This window comes from Teleopsis dalmanni, chromosome 2, assembly GCF_002237135.1.
Source record: "Teleopsis dalmanni isolate 2A chromosome 2, ASM223713v2, whole genome shotgun sequence".
Lineage (NCBI taxonomy): Eukaryota > Metazoa > Arthropoda > Insecta > Diptera > Diopsidae > Teleopsis > Teleopsis dalmanni.
In genome coordinates, this window is record NC_051847.1 from 132,937,479 (window position 1) to 132,951,840 (window position 14,362).

The 14,362-nt window shown below is 27.2% G+C and overlaps 3 protein-coding genes across 3 annotated transcripts in view; 2 read left to right on the forward strand and 1 right to left on the reverse strand.

Annotated features, from left to right (window-relative positions):
* Nucleotides 1-12,694, reverse strand: part of LOC119675015 (DNA cross-link repair 1A protein-like) — a 367,032-nt gene extending 354,338 nt beyond the window's left edge. Inside the window, exon 1 of the mRNA XM_038086183.1 lies at nucleotides 12,615-12,694. The gene's annotated coding sequence lies outside the window, so the exon portion shown is untranslated. The remainder of the gene's footprint in view (nucleotides 1-12,614) is intronic.
* Nucleotides 238-3,069, forward strand: LOC119675026. Its single transcript, XM_038086200.1, has 5 exons — nucleotides 238-516; nucleotides 1,747-1,845; nucleotides 2,145-2,313; nucleotides 2,462-2,623; nucleotides 2,695-3,069. Exons 1-5 carry the CDS (start codon nucleotides 403-405, stop codon nucleotides 3,006-3,008), a joined length of 858 nt encoding a protein of 285 aa, XP_037942128.1. The 5' UTR covers nucleotides 238-402; the 3' UTR covers nucleotides 3,009-3,069.
* On the forward strand, nucleotides 4,125-9,336 carry LOC119675021. The gene is made up of 4 exons (XM_038086192.1): nucleotides 4,125-4,525; nucleotides 8,268-8,354; nucleotides 8,411-8,579; nucleotides 8,771-9,336. The coding sequence occupies exons 1-4, from the start codon at nucleotides 4,211-4,213 to the stop codon at nucleotides 9,325-9,327; spliced, it is 1,128 nt and encodes a 375-aa protein (XP_037942120.1). The 5' UTR covers nucleotides 4,125-4,210; the 3' UTR covers nucleotides 9,328-9,336.
* Nucleotides 12,695-14,362: the final 1,668 nt, after the last annotated feature.

The window sequence follows — 14,362 nt, forward strand, 5'->3', positions numbered from 1 at the left end:
AGATATTTATTTTCAATAAACTAAAATAAATTTTATTAAGTTTAAAAGAAATAAATTTATTAATTTTCAGTACTTTTTTCATCAACACTTTTCTTTAAATAATTTCCATTAATAAGCAACACTAGCAACAGCTGTTAAATATCAAAACAAATAAAAGTGCACTCTTTTTAACACTCATCGTGGTGAATAACACCTGAATAGTTCATTCTAGAAATATGTGGTGTAATTCTCACTCCAGCTTTTTCATTTGCATTTGCGGTGTTCTCTGTTTTGATTAGTCGACTTTTTTTTTTTACAGATTTTGTTGTCGCTAATATAGTCTAAAGAAATAAAATTAAGTTAAGATTGTAATTTAGACTTTTTTGCTGGAGATTTCAATATATTTAAGTTGGAATAGCAATTATGAAAAATAAAGAAATAATCAAAGAGCGAAAGCGTGGAATAAATGCAGCGAATAGGGAAAATATGAAAGTAAATTCTAAGAAACATTGCCAACTTCATATTGGAAATAGTGAGGTACATAAATGAAAATTATATATAAATGTGAAATTTGTAACTTAAGTAAAATGCTTTGTTTATTAAAAAAGTGTTTTATTAAAATTACTTATTAAATAATTTTTTAACTTAACTTTAATTGTTACTTTCCTATTTCCAAAACAAAAAGATAAGTAAAAATTAAATGTTATTTTGACAGAGTTAAAAAAAATTACTAGCCAGACTGTGCGTGTCTTCTACGAAAACCACTGTTCCAATCCCTGTCCCTGCCAGTCACAGCATGAGGTTGATTTATGACCATTTGCTGTAACAGACAAATGGGGAGTGGCCTCATTCTTTTTTAGCAGCCAGGTCAAGGAGTACTCAACCATTTTACTTAAAATGTAGAACCTCTGACTTGGTACAGAGAAGCAAATCACAAGTATATAGGTTAATATATGTTCTACGGCAAAGGGTCACGCTTTGTCTACCATGTGATATCTCTCTACTGAATTTTAGAAAAGACACCAGAACACCTGTTGTGTTTTTCCCCAGGCATGTCCACAACCAGACTTAAGATCAAATGGGTAATGTATTTTGATACAAATAATGCAATTAACTTTTTCTTGTAAATGGCTATTATTTATAATTCAACAACAATTTTGCAATTTGTTATAATAATTCTCAAGGGCAAACTTTCAAGGCTGAGGTGGAAGACATTTATCTTTCAAAATCAGTATTCAGTCATTGTATATTATGTGATGTTGCCAGTAGAGTTCGTACATTTGGCGATCTTCGGTTCAACACTTCAGAGTACCCGGAACAAATATATTAATTGTATAATAAACATGACAAATTGTATATATATAATATTTTATTTCGTGTTTTCACTTTCTCTAAATAATATAAAAAAAAATTTAAAAAACAAAAAATAAGAAACAATAAAATACATAGAAGAAAAACTTTGTTTCAAAGTTACTTATTTATTTATAAAGAGAATACATTTAAAAAAAAAAATAATTCCATTATTAAACAACGATGAGGAATGGCCGTCCCTAGTAATTTTTACTTTCTATTGGAGGTGTAGCTCCAAAATATGTTTTTTAATGTATTTAGAAATAAAAACTATATTATATGGACAGATGTAGTATTCGTGCTGATTAAGAAATTGGCCAAATATATTTTACTATAGTTAATAAATTATTTTATATTTTTAGAAATACAGATTGTGATGATCTAGAACAAAAAAATAATGTATTGTTTCTTTTACAGATCAACACAATGCAAGAAATGGATCACTCAATAAAAGCATGGACTCAGGCGGAAGAAACGTCGCTTATCTCTTTTCTAAAAGAAAATATCCACTTTGAGGTAAATTATATAAAATAATAATAATAATTTTAAAGTAATATGTAGTTTGGACCAGTTTTAACGTTGACATTGATAACTAGTGTATGTTTAGCTTTACTGGTCTTATTGTTTAGGAACCAAAAACAAGAATAATAAGTTCAAATTTTGTTTTTTTCATTCAACGTTTTACTGGTTATATGCCCGCATTTTCAGGGGTTGTAATTTATTTATTAAAACATATTTTTTATATTTATGTAAACAATAAGACCAATACAGCACAGTTATCGAAATCATATTAAAAATAATATTTCAACTTTTAGAAACCAACAGCTCAAGTATTTTATGAGAATTTTCTTCACAGTAGTGCAGTTCTTACTGATTGGAAGATGGTTCGATCAAAGGTGTTGCGCATGCAAACGACCTATAATAACACTAAAGATTGGTTAAGTACAGTAGGAGGTACTATGACAAATAACGATACAGTTGAAAGTAAGTTTTTTATTATACAATCTGCTATTTAAATTAATTATTCAATAATTAAGTTTTTTTTTATTAAAAATTCGGCATTTTAATTGGTTTATGGTCATCAATGGAATAAAAGTTTTTATATAAATTGTATGTAATTTTTATGTTTCAGATGCCATACGTAATATGTGCCCATTTTATTACGATTTTGATAAAATTTTTGGTTCAAATATTTTTAATTCATCTGCAATATTGGACAACAGTGAAATTGATAAGGATGATGGATGTTTTAACATAGTCAATACTGAAAATGAAGAAATTGAAAATATTAATGGTAATATTAAACTAAATCTGAACCATTACATATGTTTTTTTTTAAGTTTCAAACCTTGCCAAATTTTGCAGAAACTCCACCCATTAAAGATTTGGGTAGCAAAGTTTCAAATCCAATGTGCAGTGAAGTTTGCTTTCGTTTAGCTGTTTCCGAAGTTGTACAGAGTCAAGCAGAAATTTTGAAATTAAAAGAAGAGAAAATGGATGCCGAAGCTAATTTTAAAGAGAAACAAATAGAACTACTTCTAAGACAGGTTATAGTGAAAGAAAACCAATTAGATTTTAAGGAAAAGGAGCTACAAAGTCATGAACGTGTGAAAAAGTTGGAGTTGGAAATGTATGAACGAATAGCGATGAAAGAACTCGAACTCAAGTATAAGAATTAATAAGTATTTAATTAAGTTTTATTCAAAAAAATTTTTAAAATAAAAAAAATTTATAAACGATAAACAAACGATAAGTTCTATTACTTATTTAAGACGTACAATAACAACTTCATATGAATAAATAAATATTCATACATGATATAAAATATGAACAAACTTTTTCAAAATCGGAAACATATTTTATTTTTTTATTAAATCTGATTGTTAATAATCAGAGTAAACAATAGAGTAAACAAATTAAAAGACAAACCATTTTATATACAACCTGAACTTGATATATAAATTATATAGTCTTTTCTAATACTCAATTAACGATATTCTCCATTAAATAATGATATTTTATATTATATAATAAATAACGACTCAATTTTTTCCTAATATAAATATAGACCTCTGTCATTGATTCAATTTACACTATTATAAACGTAGCATGAACATGAACTTGAAAAACGGTTTTCGATAGATGAGAGAGGAAAGAGAGTGTGTGTGTGATGTTAGTTCATAAATTTCGAAAACGAAATTTGCTGTTTTTTTTTTTCAGTTTGACAATGTCATGTTTTGGTGTTTGTGGGTTTCAAGATTTTTATTTTGAAACGAATTTAGTCGTGTTTAGAGCAGCAGCCATTAAAAGTAATTCTTTATTTAGATCCATTGTTGAAACTCCGAAAACCTTTTAAGTAATTTTTATGCTGAATACTTTGAATTTCAGTGCTATGCACTACTACACACAAGCATTTAATACGTTTACCAAAAAAAAAAAATTCACGCTTCATGACAGTTCATGACAGTGTAAACTGAAGTGTCAGTTCATCTTGCGTTCATGATAACGTAAATAAGCCCATTAACTTAGGATTAATACACACACAACTCTTTACTACTTTTCGCATCAATATTTTTTTAAACAATTTTCTTTCATATGCCACACTTCTGTTGTCAAAAAATCAAAACAAACAAAATTATATTCCTTGCTACTCTTATCGTGGTGAATAAATTTTGAGTGGCTCGCTCTTAGCAGTTTGGTGACGTCGTTCTCAGTGTACAGTATATGTACTTATGATATTCTCTGTTTATGTTTATGTTATTGTTGTAATTGTGTTAACATAATAGCGGCCGCGGCAAAGAGTTAAAAGGAATTAAATTGGTTCAGATTTCTGATTTATACTTTTTGCATTACTTTTCAATTTGTATCAATAAAATTTAACATGAAAATTATAAAATGTAATTTAGAAAATGCAGAAAATGACAAAGAAATTAGACGCCAAAAAAATTTGGAGAAAGATAGAAGATATAGATTGAAAAATTTAGAAAAAATAAGGGAAGCGAAACGGGCAAGATATGCGGCAAATAAAGAAAAGGCAAAAGCCAAACGCGATGCAAATAAAGAAAAAACAAAAGCAAGATATGAATCAAAAAAAGAAATTATTGAAGAACGATCGCGAGCATGGTACGTTGCAAATAAGGAAGCTGTTAAAGAAAAATACCAAAAACAACGTCAGCTCCATACTGCGAGCAATGAGGTATATAAACAAAATATTAATAATTTAAATAAACATATTTAAGTTATCTTTAAAACAACATACATAGATATATATATGTTATTTAAATATACATACATATTCAGTTTATAAATAAGATCTCAGCTTTCAATATAAAAATAAAATTCAAACTATACCAGTGTCTTCAAGTTTATTACAATATACAAAAAATATAAATTACATTAAATAAAAATTAGATGTATTCAATACATATACATATGTCTGTATATAAAAATTGAATTTCCGTATTAATGGGTCAGCAAAAATCGAAGAGTAGTTCATAAATTGACTTGGGGTTTTAACACGATATTGCATTTTTATAACGAGTGTTTATATATACACCTATATATTAATGGGATCATCACGGGTACAGGAAATTCTAAATAAAATAAATTATTAAGATTAAATAAAAAATATAACTGAGAAATAACTCTACATATTATTAATTACAAATTTTAATATTTCCACATTACTACCTTAAAATGACATCCTCCCTTCCTTCACTCACTTGTTTCCAAGTTGGATTTAGATATATATCTTGTCTAACCTTCTGCATTCAAATGTCTGTTTCCCTTGATTTCTAGAATGGGGTTTCAGTTTTTAAATTTCACGGTCCAATAGCTGAAATTTGTCGATTTTGCATTTTTATAAGGTGATTTTAGGAATATTTCTACTCCTTTTTAAAAATATCAACTTAAACGATATGAATAACATCATTTCAACCAGAATCGTAGGTTAAATAGTGAAATACAAATTTATTGACTTCGTGGTGCACAAAAATGAAATAATTTTTCCAATGGAATTTCTTTATTCACTCAATGTTTGTAGACTACTGTCACACATTCTATTTGTCAAATAATATTTCTCTGAAATATCAATCAGCCAAAGTTATTCTATGGTATTTTATGGACAAGAAGTTAAGAAAATTCACATATAATGCAAATGACAAAAATTTATACTAGACCTTATAAAGGTGAAGACTTATTATTTATACAAATACAATGGATTCTGAAAAATATGTTTGACTTCAATTTTAAATACGTCTTACTTAAGCAATAAGTATTAATAAAATTCAAGGATAATTTCTCTTATCGAAAGCTATATGTCTTATGTCCTAGAACAAGTAACTTATTTCATCTTCATGGTTTTTATATTTAACTTTTCAAAAACATCGACCATTTATGTTGTTTCAATAAACCTACCTATATTCAATATATTATCTTATATACTTTCCTAATAATTAATATCAGACTGAGCCACAGTGATGCGTGGATGGGTTTAGCTAGTATATAATAAAAAAAAATGCAACAAATTCATCAACGGAAAATATTTATCAATCGATCTATAAAATTTGATAATGGTATCGTTAAGTTATGTATAAGTATATGTACATATGTATGTCGTCAAGTGTGTGGTGGAATTAGTGTTCTTATAAAAAATATAACAAATTTATTGTTGCACTCTCTTAAATCGACCTGTAAACCATTTCAATTTACTTAAAATGCAGTGGCTAGAATCTGACTCAACGCAATGTATTGTTGACTGCAACTGAATCTCAGTTATCAGAATTATTTTCAGTCATTTATTTACTTTAATTTGGAGACTAAGTCATGAAAATTTTAGAGTCATGGAATTGAAATTTGAAAGATTAACGGCTGTATTTTATCAAATACAACAAACTTTGAAAAGCATTCAATTTTTGCTTCCTCTAGCTTTAATTAATTATCTGATACCCGTCGCACTTACGTGGAAAGATAACTTGTCTCAATATCTTATAACTGTCAACAAAGCGTATTAAATACAAAATTACAGTAGATGTATATGTACCTATGATATATATGATACATATTTGATATGTATGTAAAATACCGTATTATATTTATTGCTAAATCGCACATTTAGGTGGAAATGGTAATTTAATAGATCACCGCCTTTGAGAATATTGCAAGGGCTATCTTGCTACCGGCTACTTTTAATAATTATAATAAAAACAACTGGTATAAATTTATGCACAACTTACTTGTCAAACAAACTGTGGGTTCAAATTCAATAAGGTCTGAATAGTTTAAATTTAATAAATTAATAAATTTAAACTATCATCTGATTATATTATTATGACATGTTCTATAAATTACAATTACAATTTAAGAACTTAGTCCATTCACATAAGCTTTCCAAATATTTCTTTAACGCGCTAATGTTCTGACCTCACTCAATGATTTGTTCGTTTTCCTGCTTATCGATCTTCTCCATGTACTTTTTAGCCGTCCACGATTCCTTCTACTCTGTGAATTCCATTCTAATCCTGAGTGTACAATTTCACTAACCGGTTTACGTAGGGTATGTCCTGGCCAGAAATATTTCCGCTTCATTATCTATAGTTGTTAGTTGTGCTCATAAGTTTGCAGCTCAAATCGCAGAACATTTCTATTATATTTCGTCTTTCCCCTTTGTGTGCGGAAAAGTTGGTCGCACAACAGAAAAATGAACAAAATAATGTGCGTAAATAACAATTACTCACCAGGCCGCCACACAATACGACAACATACGAGGAACGACATAAATCAATATATAAAATGCTTAGTATCTTATTACAAAATCACTTATTGTTTTTATATACAAAATATTATTATTTTGTATATTATTATAATACAATATTTATTTATTGTATTTTCATTTTTAAGTCAATGTACTCAAATGACCATATAAGAGTCACACTTATTCGACCTTAAAATAAAAACCGCACATCGAAAGTAACCCACTTACGAAATTTCTAAAACAAAGAAGCCGTTGCATTCCTAAGTAATGTTTAGGAAATGCAACGAACATTCAAGTGGAATTTTGTTTATGGGCAATAAATTATTTTTGGGTCACAATATTGATTATTATTAAATATTTCCTAAATGTTAAATTTTGAATATATAGAAATTGTACTAAAGAAATTTTAGTCAGAATAAATTTGTCACTTAAATTGTACACAACGTATCGTGTGTTATTTTATTTTCTACTTTTTTGCACTGAGTTAAGATCAATCCTTAACTCGTGTGGTCACGTTTGTAATATGAGAAATAAGATTTATGTAGTGAGGTGAGAATTGTATGAGAGTATTTTCTGTTCTATTCGAATATCAACTACGTGTATAACAATTCAACATGTTGACTTGCCGAAGCGGTTAGATGTGCGGCTAAAGTTTGCAGCTCATATCAACACACATTTCTTTCAAATTCGTCTCTCCCCTTTTAGCAGTTGCTCCAGCGAATAATAACCGCTTTGTGTGCGGAGTAGCTGACCGCACATTTATACGTTGTAAGTGTGTTTAATTTTGTTTGATCAAAAACTCTTGTGTTTGATGTTATGAGAATTATGTGAAAAGTTTAGTTTCTTCCATATTGATATAATATTAAACTTATATATAAATTATTAATTTAATTTGTTTAAATGTTATTTTGTTAATGAATTGTTAATATAATATTGCGAATATATTGTTGCCTAATATAATATAGTTATTATTAATAAAACATCTCATATATTTTAATTTAAGTGGTACATGTAAAAACAACATTATAGAAGGGCTGCACACCCTTCCATATACAACACGCGTCGCCCCTGGTTATAAACCAATAGTAGTTCATTACAATTCCTTGCAAACTAATCATTTATAAAATAAAGTAATATAATCAAATTGTAAGTTAATAACACAATTAAGATTGGGTTTTTTTTTTAGAAAAAACTAAGACAGAGAAGGAAAAATTGGACACCTGCGCAAGAAATAGCTCTTATTAATTTCCTAAAGGAAAATGTTGAATTTGAAGTTAGTTGTTTCAAATAAATTTTACAAATACAAAATAAATAATTATATTTTTTTAGAAACCAACAGCACAAGCATTTTATAAACGTTTTGTCCAAAATAGTGATCTCAATGGTGATTGGAAAATGGTCCGATTAAAAATGTATAACATGCGTAGAACTTATAAGAACACAAAAGAATGGTTAAAAACAATAGATACAACTATGACTAATGCGGACGAAATTAAATGTAAGTTTTTAACATTAAATAATTTTTGGATCTACCACTCCTACCTAATGCTACTGATATAGTAGCAGTGTAATTTGCCTATACAAGCCGTCATATCGCATAACTTTCGCATAGAGATTTCAGTCAAGTCAAAATTTCTGTTTTAATGACAATGATCTTACTCAGATTTTGAAAATTGTGTTTTATTATAGATGCCGTATGTAGCAAGTTTCGCTTTTATTATGAATTCGAAAAAATCTTTGGATCAAATACTTTAAATTTATTTCAATATGCTAAATTGAATTCGGAAACAATTAGTGATCAGACGTCAAATGAAGCATCCATTACTATAGACAAAACAGACAATGCAGCATTTAAAATTTATTATAACAAGATGCCAAGTAGAAGCCACGACAGAAGTTCTTTTGTATCTGAAACTCTATTAAGCCGCACAGGGAACGAACTAATAAAAAATATTCAATGCAATTTTTCGACTACTTGCTGTAGCGAAGCATGTTTACGCTCAGTTGTATCTGGAATGGCTCAATACCAAGCAGATATTTTTACTTTAGGAAAAGAAAAATTCAACTACGACGCAATAGTTAGAGAAAAACAAATACAATTGCTTAGTAGAAAGGTGTCAATACAAGAAAAAGAATTAGATCTTATGAAAGGAGATTTATCAAATCAAGAGCATTTAAAAATATTGGAGTTAGAGAAAAAAGAAGAGACCGCAATGATAGAACTTGAACTTAAATATAAAAATTAAAATTTATTTAAGATATTTAGTGGTATTATTATTAGTGATATCTATTTATGTATATTACTGTAAAATTATATATATGTATATAAGAATTCAAAAAATTTGTGATAATATAATAGAAAACAGTATATTGTTAACATATTTGTTGTCAGTCAGAAGTCACTGACTTTACAAACTTAATATTATATACCTGTTATTATATACCTCGGATAGCAATGTCCGGTAAAAATTTAGCAATTAGTGTTAGCAAAAAATTATTTAAAGTAGTGTATAGGGAAGAGATTAAAATAAAAGTTGCACTGAACAAAATAGATTGCCTTAACGATTTTTTTGTTGCAAACAAGTAGTGCATTATCTCCACCGACCACAATAATCCACCATAATCGTAGAAAATAAGGTAGAATAGGAAATTTCAGTAGATAATGTAGAGCCCCAAACAAAAATCAAAAATTGATTAACAAACTGAAAATGATTTGTCTAGATTCAGTTATTGAGAAATTTAGGATCACAATTTATAAATTGCTTCAAGCGAAACATTTACCAGCACCAATGTATAACGATAGACCGGTAAGCGGCTAAGTTAAAACCTCTTGACGAGGGGAAAACGGCAACAAAATTTCTTTTTTGCATAATTTTCCTCACTTTTTGAAAAGTACATGAAACTGCTTAGAAAATAGTAAAAATTATTTACATTTGAAAAACTTGGAAAGATATTGTAATATTCTACAGTAATACAATATTATAGATCTTATTATTCAAAACATAATTTTAAATGTGCGCCTAAACTGACAAACACACATATTAGACCTAATTCCTTTTAGCAAATGAACGTTAGTATTGCAGCACAAATTTTCAGTAACACAAATGCTTAGGGTATGAAAACTGTATAGTTCAGGCCATTTAATCGGTAATGCTACCACATTTAACAATGTAATAGAATTTGTTTATTTTTTTAATAACCTTTTTAATATATTTAATTCTAGTAACATTACTAGAATCAATTTTAAAGCAGGTTTCAATTGGTTCGTTTGAGCAAATTTAATTTCTTCAAAACGCACAGAGTTTACGTAAATCTCTGAAAATTGAAGATAATGAATTTCATAAAAAGTTTTCAAGTTTTATTGATCACAAAACTTTGCCAAGATTGCTTAGAGCATTTTTTTGGTAAAATTAGAAGAGAGAGTGGTAACTATAAAAAAATAACAACTTTTATGTTTTCGTGCCTCTATGAAAAAAAATAAGAGTTGTAATATGCTAACATTGTTAACGATAATTACGAACAGTTCCCTGACTTCGGCTGTTCCAATAGTAACTCCCCAATTACATGTAGCCATCCGCTTCGTTGCTAACAATCTTAGAAAGCCCTTTTCTTTCAACTTAAAATATTGATAAACTTGTTTTGGATAATTTTTGCAAGAAGTAGAATATAATAAACATCAGAACCCATACCTTCATAATTGTCATTTCAATATAAATGTATACCTCAAAATATTTTTAAATCATAATGCTTTCTCTTATGTATGTGGATCCCTTTTTTCAAAAATGTGAATTAACGGTAATTGTCTATCATTTTTCCATATAATAACAACCTTTCAATGATATATTCATCATAGAAAAGTAATTTAAAATTGCCATTTAGTTCTACCACCTCCTCCTTTTGTTATACACATAAAGAAATATAGAATCACAATTTTGCCATTCTTTAAAAAATTATTTAATCGAGATAATAAAGTTTAAACAATAAACAATTATTTTAAGCTTTTATAAGAAGCATAAGAATGCTCATACTCTTTAAATGATTTGGCTTTATTAGGATAAAACATGTTTTAATTTTATAATTTTAATTATATATTCTATATTTAATTAAATATTTCGTTATTATTACTTATGTTATATAAAACATGTCCATAATTGTAAATATTGTTATAGTATTAAGTTAATGTAAAATTGTATGTATATAAAATTGTATACAGCCTCAATAAACTATACTTGGCATATAAATTTTTACGATTTTCTACATAGAAAAAATTTGTTGTGCAAAAAGATATATATATTATTATTAATAAAGCTTGTTTGACAACCTCGGGGACCTCAAGATTGAACCGATCAAAAAATACATAAAGGATAGCACCCTGAAATTATTTGCGAAAACTGACAGATTTTCTAACACCGCGTTATCGAATCTCAGAATGGTTACAGGCTCCTCGGATAGTTATGCAAATCTGAGCTCAATTATTGCTTCATCTGATGAAGTGATAAACAATAATCCAGCCAAGGCGTAAATACCTCGAGTTAATATTCGAGTTAATATAATTTTCCTTTTATAAAGTAAAAGGAAAATTCTTTCTATGCGAAAAGAGAAATTTTAATGCTAACATAATTGGTGTTAAAACCAATAAACTCTACGAAAATTGTGTTAGGAAGAAAAAACATTTAAACACCGTGTTATTATCACCACGAAGATGATTTATATGTTAACGGTTTTTCTGTATTAAGGTTACTACAATTTGTAAGTAACTAGATATGTGAATTTTAAATAAAAAATGACACACATATCTACTACCGATTATTGCATAAAGTGCCCAAACAAAATATATACAAAAATATATTTTTATACATGATACAAGAAAATAAAGAATTTTATAATATTTATATTCCTCTCTTTACAATAGAATAACAATAAATTAATAATTTTATTCTCTCATCTGTAAATTAATATAAATAAAAACGTATAACCAACAATTAACCACTGATGGGTTTATTTGTTTAAACTTAATTTATTTATATATTATGTAGAATAATATTTGCTTCCTATCATATATAAAATTTTCGAACAAATTAAACAAATAAAGTTAATCAAACAATTATAGATTAGTTAAAATTTAAATATTATTTTTTAACAAAACTCCAGAAAAATGTGCGAACATTGGGCTATGAGCTTTAAATTTACGCAGGACACGAGTTCAATTCCTGGTACTTGCAGTCTCCAAAAATTATTTACGAATAATTAAATACAAGAATTATTTTCAAAACCACTGAAGATGAGTATTTGGTAATACTCGAAACAGCTGGTATGATCAGCCGAAAATTCAATTAATTAAAATAATATAAAAACAAATTTTTGTTGTTGTAATTCACTACTTTTCAAAAAACCTGTTTATTAATATTATTTTAATACATTCAATAAAACATTAAAAATTTTTAAATTGCACCTTAATGGAAAAATGTATATATAATAAGCATAAGTATTGTCTTAAAAAAAGAAGCAAAAAAAAAATCGGACTTCTACTTACCTTAAATGAGTTCCTTTATGAGTGCGTGTGTGTGTAATAGCATATAAAACGCAGCAAATATTACTCCACCTAAATAATAACTTAATTTTTATTTTTTCCACATATGTATGTATATCATAATTTAAACCACCAAAAAATCTATGTCTAAATAATTTAGTTATTTACTAATATTAAAGTAATTGTTAATAATGGTAATTACTATAAATTTTGCAGTAATACAAAAAAACTATTTTATTTATGCTTCTTTAATAAGGCCAAACCAAGTATTTCAAACATAGTTAAAGTTTGCGTGAACCACAATAAAAAAATGACATAAAAATTGTATTCAGGATAAACGCGATTGATTGAATGAAAATCAACTACATAATACAAAAGTAATGCATATCAATTAATACAAATGTATATAAAATTATTTCAAATTATAACGCAGAATTAATTTCTCTTATTGCAACGTAGTATAACACAAATATGTAATAACGGACTTTTCCAATGAAATATAATACAATAATGTGTTTATTATTACATACGCAAAAAATTTTTCGAATTTATTATATCAAATATTAGTATCTTTTTATTTGTAATTATAAAAACATCATATAAAATATTTTATGCTAAAAATTTGTACATGTTTTAAATATATTGCAAAGTTTCAAATATGAAAAAATGACACCTGATCATCATATATACAAAACTGTTAAAAAAAGGGTTGCCTTTTACCTAATTAATACTAAACTTAAATAAGGAAAAATAATAGGAGTATTATTTAAAAAAAGCATTGAAAAACTAATCCATCAAATTTAGTGGTTTAATAATACCATATTTACATTACTAGCTTTAGTGAACGAAGTTGATTTCAACTTTAGCAAAGGGTTTTCATTTTGACAGTTGTTGTTTTTATTATCTTTTGTTTACATTTGTTTACATTTTAATACTTGTGAATAATGCGTTCGTTTATTATATATTTTGATGAAAATTATGGATAAAAATATAATTAAATTGCTCTGCAGTGAATTTGCACAACAAAATAAAATTCTCAATAATAGATTAAATTACATACGAATAAAGCGTCGTAAAATAATTGCCAAAATATTGCAATTAAGAGTGGCAAATAAATGCAGAAGTTCAAGCAGTGTTTGAATACAATTAAGATTTTATGAAATACTTTTTATGAATATGTTAATATAACTATCAAATATTTTTACAGGAGAGATAGTTTTGGGAACTTGATGATCCCAGTAACAGTGCAAATTTTTTCAAGAAAAGCTTTCGTATGAATCCCCAATGCTTTGATATTATATGCAACAAAATTGGAGTTATATATGATACATTAGGGTGCCATTAATTTTCGAAAGTCGAAAAATTGCTCGCGGCACCCCCCAGATCGGTTCATTTTACTAAAAAAATAATCTGTGTAAAATTTTAGTTCAATGGGATAAGTGGAAATGGTGCCCCAAAAGCCTCAAAGATAGAAAAATAACTATTTTTTCCATAAAATTCATCTTTGATTGCTTATATCTCCGACATATTTAATTTTACATAAAAACTGTCTTCCTAAAAGTTATAGATCTATTAAAAATAAACAATTTACTCATACAAAGTTTTTCTGTATTTCTAATAGTTATTGAATAAAACAAAAAATAAGTTGAAGTCACCCGATTGCTAGCTTTGAAAGTACTATGAATGTAATTGTCCGCTTCAGCTTTACAAAAAATTTGATATTTCTAAAAAATTTAAAATAAATTCAATAT

What these genes read in the sequence shown, in the direction of transcription:
- LOC119675021 (XM_038086192.1), top strand. Translation starts at nt 4,211, where the DNA reads ATGAAAATTATAAAATGTAATTTAGAAAATGCAGAAAATGACAAAGAA. An exon ending in TCCATACTGCGAGCAATGAG is followed by an intron (nt 4,526 to 8,267) that starts GTATATAAACAA and finishes TTTTTTTTTTAG; the next exon opens with AAAAAACTAAGACAGAGAAG. An exon ending in AGGAAAATGTTGAATTTGAA is followed by an intron (nt 8,355 to 8,410) that starts GTTAGTTGTTTC and finishes ATATTTTTTTAG; the next exon opens with AAACCAACAGCACAAGCATT.
- LOC119675026 (XM_038086200.1), top strand. Translation starts at nt 403, where the DNA reads ATGAAAAATAAAGAAATAATCAAAGAGCGAAAGCGTGGAATAAATGCA. An exon ending in AAGAAAATATCCACTTTGAG is followed by an intron (nt 1,846 to 2,144) that starts GTAAATTATATA and finishes TTCAACTTTTAG; the next exon opens with AAACCAACAGCTCAAGTATT. An exon ending in AAATAACGATACAGTTGAAA is followed by an intron (nt 2,314 to 2,461) that starts GTAAGTTTTTTA and finishes TTTATGTTTCAG; the next exon opens with ATGCCATACGTAATATGTGC.